The sequence below is a fragment of the Oryza sativa genome, chromosome 12 (assembly GCF_034140825.1).
Source record: "Oryza sativa Japonica Group chromosome 12, ASM3414082v1".
NCBI lineage: Eukaryota > Viridiplantae > Streptophyta > Magnoliopsida > Poales > Poaceae > Oryza > Oryza sativa.
This window is the reverse complement of record NC_089046.1, coordinates 1952571-1967962: the sequence shown is the minus strand read 5'-3', so window position 1 is coordinate 1967962 and position 15392 is coordinate 1952571. Positions and strand designations below refer to the sequence as shown.

The 15392-nt window shown below is 45.5% G+C and overlaps 4 protein-coding genes and 1 pseudogene across 5 annotated transcripts; 2 read left to right on the top strand and 3 right to left on the bottom strand.

Moving 5' to 3' along the window:
• The first annotated feature begins 889 nt into the window (after nucleotides 1-889).
• Nucleotides 890-2510, top strand: LOC9267810 (E3 ubiquitin-protein ligase SIRP1-like). 2 transcript variants are annotated; one of them, XR_001542277.3, is made up of 3 exons: nucleotides 890-1167; nucleotides 1281-1978; nucleotides 2077-2510. XR_001542277.3 is itself a non-coding variant. In XM_015765005.3 (2 exons), the coding sequence occupies exon 2, from the start codon at nucleotides 1327-1329 to the stop codon at nucleotides 1924-1926; it is 600 nt and encodes a 199-aa protein (XP_015620491.1). In that variant the 5' UTR covers nucleotides 890-1167; nucleotides 1281-1326; the 3' UTR covers nucleotides 1927-2314. The 2 variants fall into 2 exon arrangements, 1 of the variants encoding a protein (XP_015620491.1); XM_015765005.3 differs by having other exon boundaries at nucleotides 1281-2314.
• Nucleotides 2511-4383: 1873 nt separating this feature from the next.
• LOC9271939 (uncharacterized) lies at nucleotides 4384-4692 on the bottom strand. The gene has a single exon (XM_015763649.1). It carries the CDS (start codon nucleotides 4690-4692, stop codon nucleotides 4384-4386), a length of 309 nt encoding a protein of 102 aa, XP_015619135.1.
• A 2608-nt stretch (nucleotides 4693-7300) lies between these two features.
• On the bottom strand, nucleotides 7301-7672 carry LOC112937425 (uncharacterized). Its single transcript, XM_026022082.1, has one exon. It carries the CDS (start codon nucleotides 7670-7672, stop codon nucleotides 7301-7303), a length of 372 nt encoding a protein of 123 aa, XP_025877867.1.
• A 3138-nt stretch (nucleotides 7673-10810) lies between these two features.
• LOC107275664 (uncharacterized) lies at nucleotides 10811-13384 on the top strand. The gene is made up of 2 exons (XM_015763648.3): nucleotides 10811-12195; nucleotides 12832-13384. The coding sequence occupies exon 1, from the start codon at nucleotides 11005-11007 to the stop codon at nucleotides 12193-12195; it is 1191 nt and encodes a 396-aa protein (XP_015619134.1). The 5' UTR covers nucleotides 10811-11004; the 3' UTR covers nucleotides 12832-13384.
• Nucleotides 13385-13949: 565 nt separating this feature from the next.
• Nucleotides 13950-15306, bottom strand: LOC107277556 (uncharacterized; annotated as a pseudogene).
• Nucleotides 15307-15392: the final 86 nt, after the last annotated feature.

Sequence of the window (15392 nt, the reverse complement as noted above, 5' to 3'; positions counted from 1 at the left end):
CTTATAATAAGTTTGTAGGCAACCGATGAGTTCCAAAAATACATAAAGGATTGGCGGGAAGACTGGACACACAAAAAAAAATTTCAAGAATTTCAGATATACTCTTTCCATCCTATAAAAAAACAACATTAAATTACGTTAACATCTAGTCTAGTACTAAGTTTGTCTTTTTATAGAACGGATGAAGTACAAAGTTGTCTTTTTATGAGACGGATGGAGTATTAGACAACCACAATAATCACACACTGATTCCACCGCCGGCTTCTCCCCAGGGGACGCGGGGCAGGGTGACAGACCCTGCAATGGAAGGTGTGGGAGCAGGGCATCGAGCAGATGTTTGGACACTAATTATAAATATTAAACGTAGATTATTAATAAAACTCATTCTATAACTCTGGACTAATTCGCGAGACAAATCTATTGAGCCTAATTAATCGATGATTAGTCTATGTAATGCTACAGTAAACATGCGCTAATTATGGATTAATTAGGCATAAAAAATTAGCTCTCATTTATATAATTAGTTTTATAAATAGTCTATGTTTAATTCTCTAGATTGGACTAAAGTTTTAGTCCATGATCCAAACGACACCGTAGTCGTCGTCCTCGAAATTCTTGAAGCACACCGAGCAGCTCCTGCAGTCCTGCTTCACTCCGGAGTCTCTCGTCCTCTCGGGCCACCCACCAACGGGGCTTTTAACTATTTGTCACTCTTATGAATGGTGTTTAATGATTTGCCCATGGTGTGGCAAATCGGTAATTGCCATGTCACAAGAGTGGCAAATAGTTAAATTTCCCCCCACGAGCAGCAGTTGATCCCATCAATTTGCACAAACCAGTCCACCAGCCAAATAAAAAAGAGAAAGCAAGAAAACGGGAAAAAAATCCCGTGGTGGATGTGGATCTCGTCCCCACTACTCCACCGCGCCTCTCGCTTCCTCCGTCCCCAGCCGCGCCGCTCGCTGCCTCCGTTTACAGCCGTGACGCTCGCTAGTCGCTACCTCCACCCCAGCCGCGTCGCTCACTGTTTTCCTCCACCGCCGCAGTCTCTGTCCCCACCCGCGCCGCTCGTTGATCCACGTTTGGGGGCGGATCCGAGTCGGATTCACTCTCGATTTCGATCGGGACGCGGAGTCCGATCGATTTCTTCGTCTATAAACTCTGCAGGTAGGGGCTCGATCGTGTCTTGGTTTCGTTTAACTCCTGAATCCTGATCCATTCCCCCCCACCCGACCGCCTATTGATTTGCTCGCCTCCACCATTGTCGATCTCTTGTGCAGGGGACGTACGGTGAGCGCCTCCGGCGTGTGTTGCTGCCGCAGATCGATGGAGGTGGATGCCTCCGCGGTCGCAAGAGCACTACCAAGAGATTTCCCTCCCATCGAGAACTTGAGCTTCGAAGGCATCCCCCGTTATACTTTCAAGATTGGCAACCGGATCCACTGCACCAACTTGATGTACCGCCCAGGTAGTCGGACGCTATTAACGCAGGAAGAAGCTCATGAGATCATTCGCGAGCGCTTGAGGTCTGACATTCGTCGGGGCCGCATAGAACTGGACGCCGACTTCTTGCAGCAGCTTGTTGATCAGGTTCGCGATCATATTCTTCAGCGTCAGCGCCGTGGCACTGCCACTGCCATTGCCATGGATGGAGTAGTGGAGGTGGAGGATGCGTACAGGAACGGTGGGTTCGGCGCTGTCCCCGCGTCGAGCAAGGCCATGGCCGAGCTGCAGGAGGCGATGGCAAGCGACGCCAGGGAACGCGGGTGCGCTGTGTGCCTGGAGGATTTCGAGGCGGGAGAGAAGCTGACGAGGATGCCCTGCTCGCATTGCTTCCATGCGACCTGCATCTTGGATTGGCTCCGCCTCAGCCATCGCTGCCCGCTCTGCAGATTCCCGATGCCAACCCAAGACCAATCTTACTAGGCTGTAAGAGGATAACGCCGCGGCCAGAGATGAAACAAATCATACAACTCTTGTGCGTACTCATGCTCCATCAAACACCATTCCATTCATGTACCATCTGTTATTATTCATGTTTTATGATCGGATTGCTATTGTTTCGGGGTATTACAGTGCCAACATTGGGATTCCCCTCGAAAGATGAACATACTTTCCCGCTAAAAGCTTCCTCTAGTTCTTCCCAGCTCGCTTGCTTCTCTTGCAGTAGAAGCTTCATCCTCTACCAAAGAAAGCTCCTTGCACTCCTCATTGGCGTTCATGTCCTGGAGCCCGAGGACAGCCATTACCACAGCGACATCACGACATCGCCATGTATGAGCTGTTGGAATATAAACATGTAATCTTGAGCATCGATTTATCTGTTTGCTTGCATGTAGTTAGCCGGCTGGAAACACTTTGGATTCGGCCGAAAGAATAGTTCTTTTAAGGTTTACATGTTTCCTGTTTTATAGTTGCGATGACCCGGTTCAGATCGTATTGAATTTGAACTTGCATGTTTATGGAATGATATATTACATATTAAAACATATTCTTAATTTTTTTCATAACTATTAGAGTGGCATGTAAACAACGAGGGGACAATCCCCTTAGAGGTATCAAAATCCATCTCCCTTGTTTCTCTGCTTTCTGAGTTCTTCAGTGTACTGTACACGTCCGACAATATTCAGAGATTTCAGAGGGTGAGTGCTTTGGTGAGTTTGATCTTGGGAAATTGCTGACACGAGCTCTGCTCTTGCTTTGGTTTCAGAATGTTCAGAAAAGAAGAAAATTCAGACATAGTAACAGAGGTAGGAACACCTTCGTATAAGGAGGAGCAGACTTGTACTATGAACATATTTGCGCAGAAACAAGAATGAGAACAACAGAGAAAAAGAAGGATAATGCAAAGAGCTATTACAGACTTTGAATTGAAGATCAAGAAAGCAGAAGTATATAACTATGTAAATTTCAACATTTCGATACAAATTTCCATAAGGGATTCATGGGAGAACTGGAGACGGAATATTCCATAAGGGACTCGCAGGAAAACTAGAAATAAAAAAAATTCAGATAATGAAGTTCTCAGAGAGTTGCAGGTTTCTTGCAATTTTCAGAGAATTGCAGATTTGTTGCATGGCCACGACATTGATCAGTTAAACAAGCACTGATTCCGCGCGAATTCATTCAATCAATGCATAGTCCGAGGGGCTTCCGGCTTTTCGACGGTGGACGGCGGAGCAGCTGGGTGACAGACCCTGCAGGAGCGGTCGCCCAAGATGCAGAGCTGATGGAAAGTGTGGGAGCAGGGCATCGACCAGATGCAGTCGTCCTTCTCGAAACTCTTGAGGCACACCGAGCAGCTCTGCTCCATGGCGTCCGCGGTGGCGGTGGCGGCGGCGGCGTCCTTGCCAGACCGGCCGGCCTCCATACATAGCATAAGCGGCTTCCTTATCATCCAACTAGGGATCTGTGGCAAGCGGTTGGCCTCCGTCGATAGCATTGGCAGCTCCGTTACCATCCAACTAGGGATCTTCTTGGTGGAGGAACCTGTCCCGGCCGTCGGATCCATGCGTTTTTGCGCAGAGAACTCTCTGCTTGGTAAGAGGAGGCGATCTGAGATCGATCGATGGATGTTGCCGGTGGCGAAGAATCGATGGGGGAATTGGGGATGAGTCATCGTCGTCGTGTGGAATTTATAGGCGCACAGGTGTTGGCTATACACGGAAACCTGGAAGGAAATTCGGATCGGAGAAGGTAAAGGACAGGATTACGGTGGAACGGGGGAGACGCGCCTGCAGTTTTTTCCTAAAAAAAAATGATGGGCTGAAACCACCATGACGGAGCTTCCGGCCCGTTGCCAGCCCATTCGTGTATTTCTGCAAGTACAACTATACCACCATGTAAGGTCTAGTGAAAATTATTTTATTACTCCTGAGTGTACTGATTGCCAAATATATCCTGTCAGTACAAAGTGGCATGCCGATCCATTACTGTCGTGCGTATCAAAAGCAATGAACCGATGATAGACTGGAACTCCTTGGATTGATATGTGGCCATACATCGGCAAAGTTTTTTGGTAACACAACAGAAACCAGCATAGGCAACCAAGGGAAAATGGTTCAGCTCAGCTACCATTACTTGTTCAAATCAAGAAACAAAACTATCAGCCTCGAGCAATTCTACGGTCCTTGAATAGATACCATGAGGTACCAAAATTTACACTAAAATTTTGGTACCTCATGGTACCTCATAGTACCTAGGTACCATGAGGTACCAAATTTACAATAGAAAAAATGGTACTTCATGGTACCTCCTCAAGGACCGTAAAATTGCTCATCAGCCTCAGGTGATCGATACGGGCGTATGTATATGTTTTCAGATCGAGTAGTCAGTCACTCGGGCAGCTCCGGCGATGAACCTTTTCTCTAAAGAAAACAAAACTCAGACAACTCCTTGCATCATGACTTTAAACTCATCAAAATTGATCATTCCATCGCCGTCTCTGTCGAAAACCTTGAGCATTCTCTCACACTCCTCATGGCCAGCGTCACGCTGCAAACACAACCTTCTCATCACATTCTGCAGCTCCAGGGGACTTATGAATCCATCGCCGTCGCCGTCGAACACGCTGAAAGCTTCCTCTAGTTCTTCCCAGCTCGCTTGCTTCTCTTCCAATAGTACAAGAGCTTCATCCTCTACCAAGGAACGCTCGTCGCCCTCCCCGTTGACACGGAGCCCAAGTGCTGCCATTACCACAGAAACTCTGCTTGCCTTCTAGCTTTAGCATCGGCATTGTGCTAGTCCCGGTTATATATAAATCTGTCATTTGCTTCATGCAGCTTTGTGTCAGGACAACAATTTGTTAGATCAGTAGGAACTATATAGAATGGCATCATATGGCCCAAGAACACTGATGTTCGTCAGGCAAGATCATATGGTCCAAGAACACTGATGTTCTTCAGGCAAGGAACCATACATCAACATGTGTGTCGCACTGAGTGTATAAACCTGATGTTTAGTTAAACTAGAGCATTTCTGGGAAATATTGGGACACTGTCATTGTCATATATAAAACAGTAATACAATGAAAATAGGCATAGCTATTCTTTTTTAAAAAAATGATAACAATCATCGCCGGCATAGCTTTTTCCTTGTAACATTTTTATGGACACCCTCCCTGAATTATTTTCAGGAACTATATATGCACTGAATTACGAATTCTCAAATCTGTTGATCCCTTTTGTTTCTCTTATTGTCTGGCCCAAGAAAACCAGGCTAACATATACTAAGACCCAAAGAGCTATTACAGACATTGAACTGAATATCAAGAAAGCAGAAGTAAATAAATAAATAAATAAATATATATATATATATATATATATATATATATATATATATATATATATATATATATATATATATATATATATATATATATATATATATATATATATATATATATATATATATATATATATATATATATATATATATATATATATATATATATATATATATATATATATATATATATATATATATATATATATATATATATATATATATATATATATATATATATATATATATATGAACTAGGGCATGAAGCCCCTATTTCTTTTACTAGAAATGAGATCAAGTCAGAGTACAAGAGTACCAAACAACAAAACGGAAAAAAACTAAAGCATCTGAGGGAGGACAACCGACCCTTATGCAAAAGGCCATAGCTAGATTATCTATTACAGAGCTATCTTTGCTCAATCCATCCACACAAAAAACTCAGTAAACATTCCCTTTCCTGAGTTATGACCCAATCCTTCTAACGCCTCCTCTCCAGCCGAGCTTCGAGTTGTAGACTTCATTTACCACTTGCTTTAGCAACCTGGCCCCCAATTGAAGATTTCTTCGACTTCCCTCCTGCTTCTGTAAAGTTGCCCACGATTCCACCAAAGAGCAAGCCATAAACACCAGATCAGTAAGATCAGCTGGGAGTTTTTTTTCAAAACAAGCTTTATTACGAAATTTCCAGATTGTCCATATTATTGCCGCAAGACCCACTACCACAAGTTTTTTTGTAAATTTATCAATCTTGTTCATCCAAGATCCAAACAGATCTTGTCTATTCAACACAGGATTTATATTGAGAGCACATTTCACAATATTCCATAACAGTCTAGCTAAAGGGCAATAAAAAAAGAGGTGTTGTAAAGTTTCTGTTTGATCACAGAATTGGCAATTAGCCTTCCCTTTTCTCCAGCCCCTTTTGAAAAGATTGTCCTTTGTGAGAATCTTGTTTTTTGTAAATAGCCAAATAAAAATTTTGATTTTCAAAGGCACTTTGAAACCCCATAACTTTTTATGCGGGAAAATCACCTGTTGCATCTTCAGAGCTTTGTAAAAGGAATTCACAGTGAATTTCCCATCTTTGGTCAAACTCCACCGGAGTGTATCTTTGGTTCCATCTTCCAGAACCAAATCACCCCAGAATTGTTTAATTTTCAGCCAATTCCTCAGTTTATTCCCCAGGACATCCCTTCTGAATTTAATAGAGTCAATCCCCCCTTGTTTCACATTTGCCACAGTAATCTTTTTTGTCAAAGTAATATTATACAGATCAGGGAACTGTTCAGCCAAAGGTTTACCTCCTATCCAATTATCTTCCCAAAACAAAGTATTCCTTCCATTGCCAACTACTTTAGTACAAAATTTATAAAACATTTCTTTCACATCCATAATTCCTTGCCAGAAATGAGAGACTCCAGGTTTCACTTTCAAACCTGACAAAACTTTGTTGTGACAGTACTTTTTTGTGAGAATATCCTGCCACCAACCCCTCTCATTTTCCAACCTCCATATCCATTTTCCCAACATAGCACAGTTCATGATCTCTAGATCCAAAATTCCCAAACCTCCCTGGTCCCTAGGTGAACAAACCAAAGGCCAATTAACCAGATGATATTTTCTTATTCCCTGATCCTCCTGCCATAAAAATCTTTTTCTGAAATAATCCAACCTTTCTTTGACTCCTTTTGGCAATTTGTAAAAAGAGATCATATACATAGGTGTATTGCTTAGGCTTGAGTTGATCAAAATCAACCTCCCTCCAATAGATTGGAGTAAATATATATATAACTATGTGAATTTAAACATCCGGTTACAAATTTCCATAAGGGATTCACAGGATAACTTGAGACAAAAAGAAATATTCCATAAGGGATTCCCAGGAAAACTGGAGACAAAAAATTCAGATTATTCAGAGAGTAGCAGGTTTTTGCAATTTTCAGAGAAATGCAGATTTGTTGCACGGCCACAACATTGATCAGTTAAACAAGCACTGATTCCGCGTGAATTCATTCAATCAATGAATAGTCCGAGGGGCCTCCGGTTTCTCCTCCGTGGATGGGGGAGCAGCCGGGTGACAGACCCTGCAAGAGCGGTCACCCAAGACGCAGAGCTGATGGAAAGTGTGGGAGCAGGGCATCGACCAGATGTAGTCGTCCTCCTCGAAATTCTTGAGGCACACCGAGCAGCTCCGCTCCGCCGTCTTGCTGCCCACTCTCGGCCGGTGAAGATCGCCGCGGGGGAGTGCATGTTCCAGCCGCGCCATATCCATGGCGTCCTTGCCAAAGTGGCCGGCTTCCATACATTGCATTAGTGTCTTCCTCATCATCCAACTAGGGATCTTCTTGGTGACCTCGCACCCGGAACATGTCCCGGTTGTGGGATCCATGCGTAGCGCGGAGCTCTCTCTGCTGGAAGTGGAGGCGATCTGAGTCGGGGTGGAGATCGATCGATGGATGTTGCCGGTGGCGAAGAATAGATGGGGGAATTGGGGGATGAGTCGCCGTCGTGTGGAATTTATAGGCAGACAGGTGTAGAGGCTATACGAAGCAAATTCGGATCGGAGAAGGATTACGATGGAACGGAGGAGACGCTCCTACAGTTTTTCCCTGTAAAAATATGATGGGCTGACACCACCAGGACGGAGCTTCTGGCCCATAGCCAGCCCGTTCATATATTTCTGAAAGTACATAACGATACCACCATGTAAGGTCCAGTGGAAATTATTCTATGGACTCATTACTCCTGAGTGTACTGATTGCCAAATATATCCTGTCAGTACAAAGCGGCATGCCGATCCATTACTGTGGTGCGTATCAAAGCAATGAACCGATGATAGACAGGAACTCCTCAAATTGATATGCAGCCATACATCGGCAAGGTTTTCGATAACACAACTCGGTTTCAAAAAAAAGAAAAAAAGGTTCAGCTCAGCTACCATCACTTGTTCAAATCAAGAAACAAAACTATCAGCCTCAGGCGATCGATAGGGGCGTATGTATATGTTTTCAGATCGAGTAGTCAGTCACTCAGGCAGCTCCGGCGATGAACCTTTTCTCTGAAAAAAAAACAAAACTCAGATAACTCCTTGCATCATGACTTTAAACTCGTCAAAATTGATCATTCCATCGCCGTCTCTGTCGAAAACCTTGAGCATTCTTTCACACTCCTCATGGCCAGCATCGTGCTGCAAACCCAACCTTCTCATCACACTCTGCAGCTCCAGGGGACTTATGAATCCATCGCCGTCGCCGTCGAACACGCTGAAAGCTTCCTCTAGTTCTTCCCAGCTCGCTTGCTTCTCTTCCAATAGTACAAGAGCTTCATCCTCTACCAAGGAACACTCGTCGCCCTCCCTGTTGACACGGAGCCCAAGCGCTGCTATTACCACATCGACATCGCCATGCGTGAGCTCTGTTCTTGCTTTGGTTTCAGAATGTTCAGATGGGCATGTGCTGTGTGTGTTGTGCTTGTCACAGAGAAGAAAATTCAGAGGCTGGAACAGAGGTTGTTAGACAATATGGTTTAGATATGTATATGGTTGAGTTTTATCTCTAAGCCTAGATCCTTATCCTCCCGATTCTGTTGCTATAAATCGGTAGAGTGGTTATGGACAGGCATATATATGTACGCACTCCGTGATTAATCCAATCTACGTTGAATTCCTCCGTCTTACATGGTATCAGATACGGTATCGCTTCCGCTCCACACCTAAACCCTATCGCTGCTTCCCTATGGCGCCCGAGAACACATCGACGGTGTCCACTTCCGATGCAGCCTTCGCTGCGATCGACGAGGCTGTCAAAGCAGTCGCCGACGCCGTGCGCCACTCCTGTGGATACATGTACCAAGTTATCTTCCACCGACGGTCCACCAGTGGCAGATCCTACAGATTATCGCAGTCTTGTAGGAGCACTTCAGTACCTCACTTTCACCAGACCAGACATTTCGTATGCGGTCCAGCAGGTGTGCTTACACATGCATGATCCTCGCGAAGTCCATCTCGCCGCTCTCAAAAGGATTTTGCGATATGTCCGAGGTACAATTGATCTTGGTCGCCATATTCAGCGTTCTCAGGCCACTGACCTTGTTGTCTATTCTGACGCTGATTGGGCTGGCTGTCCAGACACTCGTAAGTCCACATCCGGTTATGCAGTTTTTCTTGGTGACAACCTTGTATCATGGTCATCCAAGCGCCAGAACATTGTCTCTCGGTCGAGTGCTGAAGCTGAGTATCGTGCTGTGGCAAATGCGGTTGCAGAAGCCAGCTGGTTGCGCCAACTCCTCCATGAGTTTCATTCCCCGCCGTCTAAAGCCACCTTGGTGTATTGTGATAATGTGAGCGCAATTTATCTCTCCTCCAATCCAGTACAGCATCAACGAACGAAACATGTCGAGATCGATCTACACTTCGTGCGTGACAAGGTTGCTCTAGGTGCTGTCCGGGTGTTGCATGTTCCAACTTCATCACAGTATGCGGATATCTTCACCAAAGGTCTTCCCTCTCCTGTTTTCGTCGAGTTTCGCTCCAGTCTCAACGTTCGCTCCAACAACGTTGTGACTGCGGGGGGGTGTTAGACAATATGGTTTAGATATGTATATAGTTGAGTTTTATCTCTAAGCCTAGATCCTTATCCTCCCGATTCTGTTGCTATAAATCGGTAGAGTGGTTATGGACAGGCATATATATGTACGCACTCCGTGATTAATCCAATCTACGTTGAGTTCCTCCGTCTTACAGAGGTAGGAACACCTTCGTCATATGGACGAGCAGACTTCTAGTGAACATATTTCCGCAGAAACACAGTGATAAGAATGAGAACAACAAATAAGAAAGAAGGATAATGAAAACCAAATGCTTAGGTAGCACTAGCTATACTAACACTGCGTGAACAGAGTACTGGTTTCTGCATGGTTCTTGAATTTATAGTGCACGCATGAGGCGTCAACTGGCTGGTCGTCTCTATTTATGTATTGAAAAGATGATAATGGGGCAGGAGTAACTATGAAAGTTCAGCGAATTGGCCAAGAGAGAGCAGTGGCTTGACTCCTCAAGTCCACGTTTCAACGTACACAAAAGTGAATATGTACTAGTGAGTATGTACTTTCTATAGAAATTTATCACTACAATTAACTTTCTGGTTATCATACAAGTTTGTTAATTCTTCAGTGTGAAACCATGTGAACACTGAAGAAGTCAAACATAGGCTGTCATTGCATATTCAGGAGCTATATCCATCCGTATTGCTACCAATTGCATATAGAGAAGTTCCGTGAATATCCACCATGACCGTGTATTCTGTGTTATTAATGTCAAAAGATGAAAAAAAAAACGAACTCACAATTGTGAGATGGGCTGAGAAAAAGAAGTATAATCAGACTGAACAGAGTCCAGCCGTTTGTTTTGTTTGGGCCTGTTTTCCTTTCCGTGTTTGGTGGGCCTTACTCTGTCCTAAGCAGCCGCAGCCGCCGCCGCGGCCGCCGCCATCATCTCCTCCTCCTCCGGCCTCTCGGCGACAGCATAGACCAGGGATGGGCAGCGAAAAGAGGAAGACGAGAGACCGTCATGGAGCAAGGGGCAAGGCTTCCTATGACAAGCCCAAGCCATCCATTACAGATCCAGAGCTAGAAGAAACGGAAGACGCCGATCAGTTTTAGTCGGGGCATCTGGGGATCATCGGCGGTGATTCGGACGAGGATCAAGCGGATTGCGATCAGCCGATGCAAGAAGCAACAGAGGATCTCAACCAGCCGGGGATCGTCGGCGATGAGTTGGATGAAGGACGTGGTCGGTCTGTCTACCTTGTGGCGTGCCACTGGGATTGGTCCAGGTATTCTAAGCCCTACTCCGTATACAATGTAGGCGTCACCGCCACTGCCACCGCCACTTCATCTCCACCGCAGGCGAAGCGGAAGCGCCTGCGCCGGATCACCCGCCTGCCCACCGCTGCCGGCGGTAAGAGCTTCACCTCCGTGCGGTCGATCCACCGCGCGTGGATCGTCGGTGTCGGGGGTGATCCCGGCGACACCGTCATCTTCGACACGAGGACAGAGAAGGTCGTCCATGGCCCGGCTCTCAACTCCGCAAAATGGTGCCCTGCCCTGATGTCAGTGGGCGACAAGGTTTATGCCATGTCCAAGTCCCCCTCCTGGATTGCAGACCCCGATTTCCCGCCATGGTTCGAGCTACTCGATCTCTCCCAATCCAAAGTCGTCGCTGCTACTGCTGGCCGCGGCTACCACCTGGAGGGATGTTCCTGGATTAAGCTACCGCATCCACCTTGCTTCCCTTGGAAGCTTCGCCCGGTAGATTACACATTGCTGCCGGTTGTAATCGTCATGTCCTATGTGGTGGTTGATGCCTACATATTGGTATCATTCAATCAGCCATGGGGCACGTATGCATTTGACACCAACTCAATCAAGTGGCACAAGGTTGATGACAAGAGGCTACCTTTCACCGGATGCGCCGCCCCACATGGCTCTGTGTTCCTTGGCTTATCGAAAGACAACGGACCCATCAATGCTTATCGCATCAATGTCACAACTTCTGACAAGGAATATGATCCTTGCTTATCCATCGTTGTGCTCCCGGTGAAATACATGGAACATGAAGTTGATGCAGGGTCATGCTTCTTTTCCTTGGAGGATGGACTCTTCTGTTCTTTACGTTTCTCGCTTGACAGCAGCAGCGTGATTCGCTCCAAGAACCTTGAAGTTTTTCCAACCAAGGCACATGTAGACCTGAGAACCTATCAAACAGAGAACACTTCACCATTGGAGGCTCCAGAGGAAACATTGCTAGCAGTGAAGCCGGAGGTTACAGTCTGCAGCCAATGGGAACAGGCCTTCAAGATTTCCTGTTCATCCCATGGGTTCTCTCCCTTTGCATTCGCTCTTTTGTCCATATAAGTAAGTCCCGTTGGCACCTTTTATTTCAGAATATGTTCCTTAAGAACCCTTTTAGCTGCAAATATAAAATGCCATGTTACCTTAATGCACGCCTGTTTCATCGCTCACAGTTTCTACATTTTATAGGATGTTTTTCTTGCACAGGAATATTACCTTAAAAAGATATCGAAACATCTTTTATTCTTTTCATTGCAATCAAGCCTTTTCTTTATTTTGGAGGCTAGGAAACTTGCCATCTAGGTGCCCTAAAACTTATTGCTTCGAGTATTGGATGTGCTAATAATCGATGGTTATGTTGCTACCTCTAATCAATTTTGGTGCTAAACATGGTAAGAAAGATGAAAAACAGCCTGACTTATTAACAAATGACAAATAGTCCTGTACTCCCTTTATCTCAAAAAGATTATAATCCTAGAATGAGTGGGGAATTTAGTGGTAAAGGAAAATGACATAGATACCCCCTCACCTCATTAAATGAGGTGTGGTCGAGAGTAGGAGGGTAGTTGGTAGTTAAAATAGAAGAAATTTGAACAAGGAGTAGTTGGAGGGAAAACCGGAAAAGTAACATGATCGGTATGTGTGACATTACATCAGCGACATTGCGATGTGTGAGCTCTGTTCTTGCTTTGGTTTCAGAATGTTCAGATCGGCAACTGCTGTGTGCATGATGCTTGTCCCTGAGAAGAAAACTCACTGGTCAGAACAGAGGCAGGAACAACTTTGTTATGTGGAGGATCATATGCTTCTAGCGAACATATATACACGCAGACAACAAGAACAGCTAAAAGGGCGGTAGCAAAGAAGAACCAAATGCAAGATAGTTTGAGCTACTAACACTGCATGAACAGAGTGGTCTCTGCATAGTTCTCAGATTTATAGTGCAAGCTTCGACTGCCTGTCTAGTCCTGTTTATTTACGTTTTAAAATTTAAAGAGACGATGAGATCAGGAAAATGAGTGTGGAGTAACTCTGGAAGTTCAGCAAATTGGCCAAGTGATAGCAGTGGCTTGACTCCACAAGTCAATGATTCAACTAACAGAAAAAGTGATTGCGTAGTACTCCGTATAAATAAATATACTCCTATCTAACAGGGGCTACAGGAAATTACAACTTTTGGCAGGAAATTATCATGCCAGCTTGTTAACTATTCAGTTTGAAATAGTCTAAAACTAGGCTGTCATTCGTATAATCGGATTGGCGCCAATGCATTCGTATGGCTATTATCATTCGTATAATCGTATTGGCGCCAATGCATTCGTATAATCTTATTGGCGCCAATTCGACCGTGATTACATCGTGCGTCTCTCTCTACTCTTTGTTTTTTTTTTCTGTAGATGTGGAGACGAATCATGCAGAAAGTTCATTGCATCTGTTGTATAATCTGTGTTATTGTGTTAATGCGAAAAGTTCCATATTAAATATGAACTCACAATTGTGGATTTATGGGATGGGCTCAGAAGCACAATTAATCACTAATCAGAATGGACAGAGTTTGGTAGTCTAGTTCTGTCCGACAGCCCAACCAACGTGAAGAAGCCGGCAGAACTGGAATGAGGTGATTACTTTCAGTAGTTCGGCCTTCAGTGAAGATACCTTAACCTTTATACTAGTAGCAAATTGTTTGCTGATGTAGTAACACATTGTTGTGAAATTTGTCACCAGTAACTGATTGGATTCAAGGATCTTTTCATTTCGTTAATGAAATGGGAGGGCTTCGCCCTCTTTCTCAAAAAAAAAACCTGATTGGATTCAAATTGGACCGAGTCAAAGCACATTCATATCTGTCTTGTTTCAGCGAATTCGGATGTGTACTTGAATAAAATCACAAACTAAATGGGAGTATAATAGATAAGAACAAGAGGGAGACTCCTCATGTGCTTACATGGAGAGGGCAGCAACCACAGGAATGCCAGAACCCAGCAAACCATGTATTTCCTTGGATTCGCATGAATGCATCTGTTCCTTCACTTGTAGTGCAAGTAGCTGATCCTTAGCCTTAGATTCCTGGGACTGACAATGAGTCATGATAGCTTCAATGTTCTCTATCCGAAAGGCAGTCGAGATAACATGGACCTCCTTCAAGCAGCTGGTTTTTGGGCTGCGCCAGCGACGATAGTTGGTTTTTCGTCTGTGCCGGAGACGAGATGGCCCCAACCTGATGCAACAGAAGCTGCCCTTTCCCATGGGGCAGAAGAGCGGGAAGGTAATCTTGTCCACTGATGCCATCACCTTGAACTTTTGGATTGATAATGAGGGAATGGACGAGGAGATTTTGATGGACATGTGGAACACAGAGGCAGATGTTGAGGTTGAGGCAGTGTTGGATATGGGACAGGCGGCGAAGAGGCTGCCGCCAAGGTGCACTGCCTGACCAACAAAAGGCAGGTTCTTTTCATGGATCTTCTCCCAAATTTTGTTCACCACATGAAAAGCGTAAGTACCTACCACTAGTTCCGGCTGTGGGGAAATCAAAATGTATGAGCCAATGACAGCATAGGATGAGACTGAAAAATTTCAGGTGGATTGCGAAATTCATAGGGATTCAAGAAACACGGGAAGAAGGGTGGTGGCGGCAGGTGATGCCATGAGACCCAACGGCCGCACTCCTTGGAGGGGACACCATCTTTGAAGCTGAGAGATTCAAACCATGGCTCGCAGTCCATGGAGGGCTTCACTCTGGGGGTGCCTGAGATGGCATACACCTCGCTGCCATGGGAGATCAAGACGGGCTTGTGCTTGGGGTAGCCGAGCCGCGTGATGATGGTGCCCGGGTCGAAGATGATGGTGCCGGCTCTTAGCCCACCGCCGACGCCGACAATCCACGACCCGTGCCTCGAACGCGCCGTGACGAAGGACATGCCAGGCTCGGTGCCGGTCGTCAGCACGGCGACGGCGCGGACGCGCCGCGGCTCGTCGTTACCGGCAACGGCGGCGGCATCGATCTTCAGAACGGAGTAGGCGGCCGCCTGGTCGTCGTCGCGCACTGCCACGAGGTAAACCGGCTTGGCGAACTCCATCGTGTCGCCCGATGGATTTGCGAACTCGTCGGTTGATTCCCCCACGTCGTCGTCGTCGTCCGGCTTCCTCTTGGGCGCCATCGTCGTCTACCTCGAGCAAAGGGTTTTGGTTTGGCAGCGGAGTCGGGCAGCCCTTGGGCCCACGGAATGCTAGTTACGGCCCACTAACTTGCAGCCATT

Bases quoted from the DNA above. Each gene is read 5' to 3' on its own strand.
- LOC9271939 (XM_015763649.1), bottom strand. From the start codon at position 4,692: ATGGCAGCACTTGGGCTCCGTGTCAACGGGGAGGGCGACGAGCGTTCC.
- LOC112937425 (XM_026022082.1), bottom strand. From the start codon at position 7,672: ATGGATCCCACAACCGGGACATGTTCCGGGTGCGAGGTCACCAAGAAG.
- LOC107275664 (XM_015763648.3), top strand. From the start codon at position 11,005: ATGCAAGAAGCAACAGAGGATCTCAACCAGCCGGGGATCGTCGGCGAT.
- LOC9267810 (XM_015765005.3), top strand. From the start codon at position 1,327: ATGGAGGTGGATGCCTCCGCGGTCGCAAGAGCACTACCAAGAGATTTC.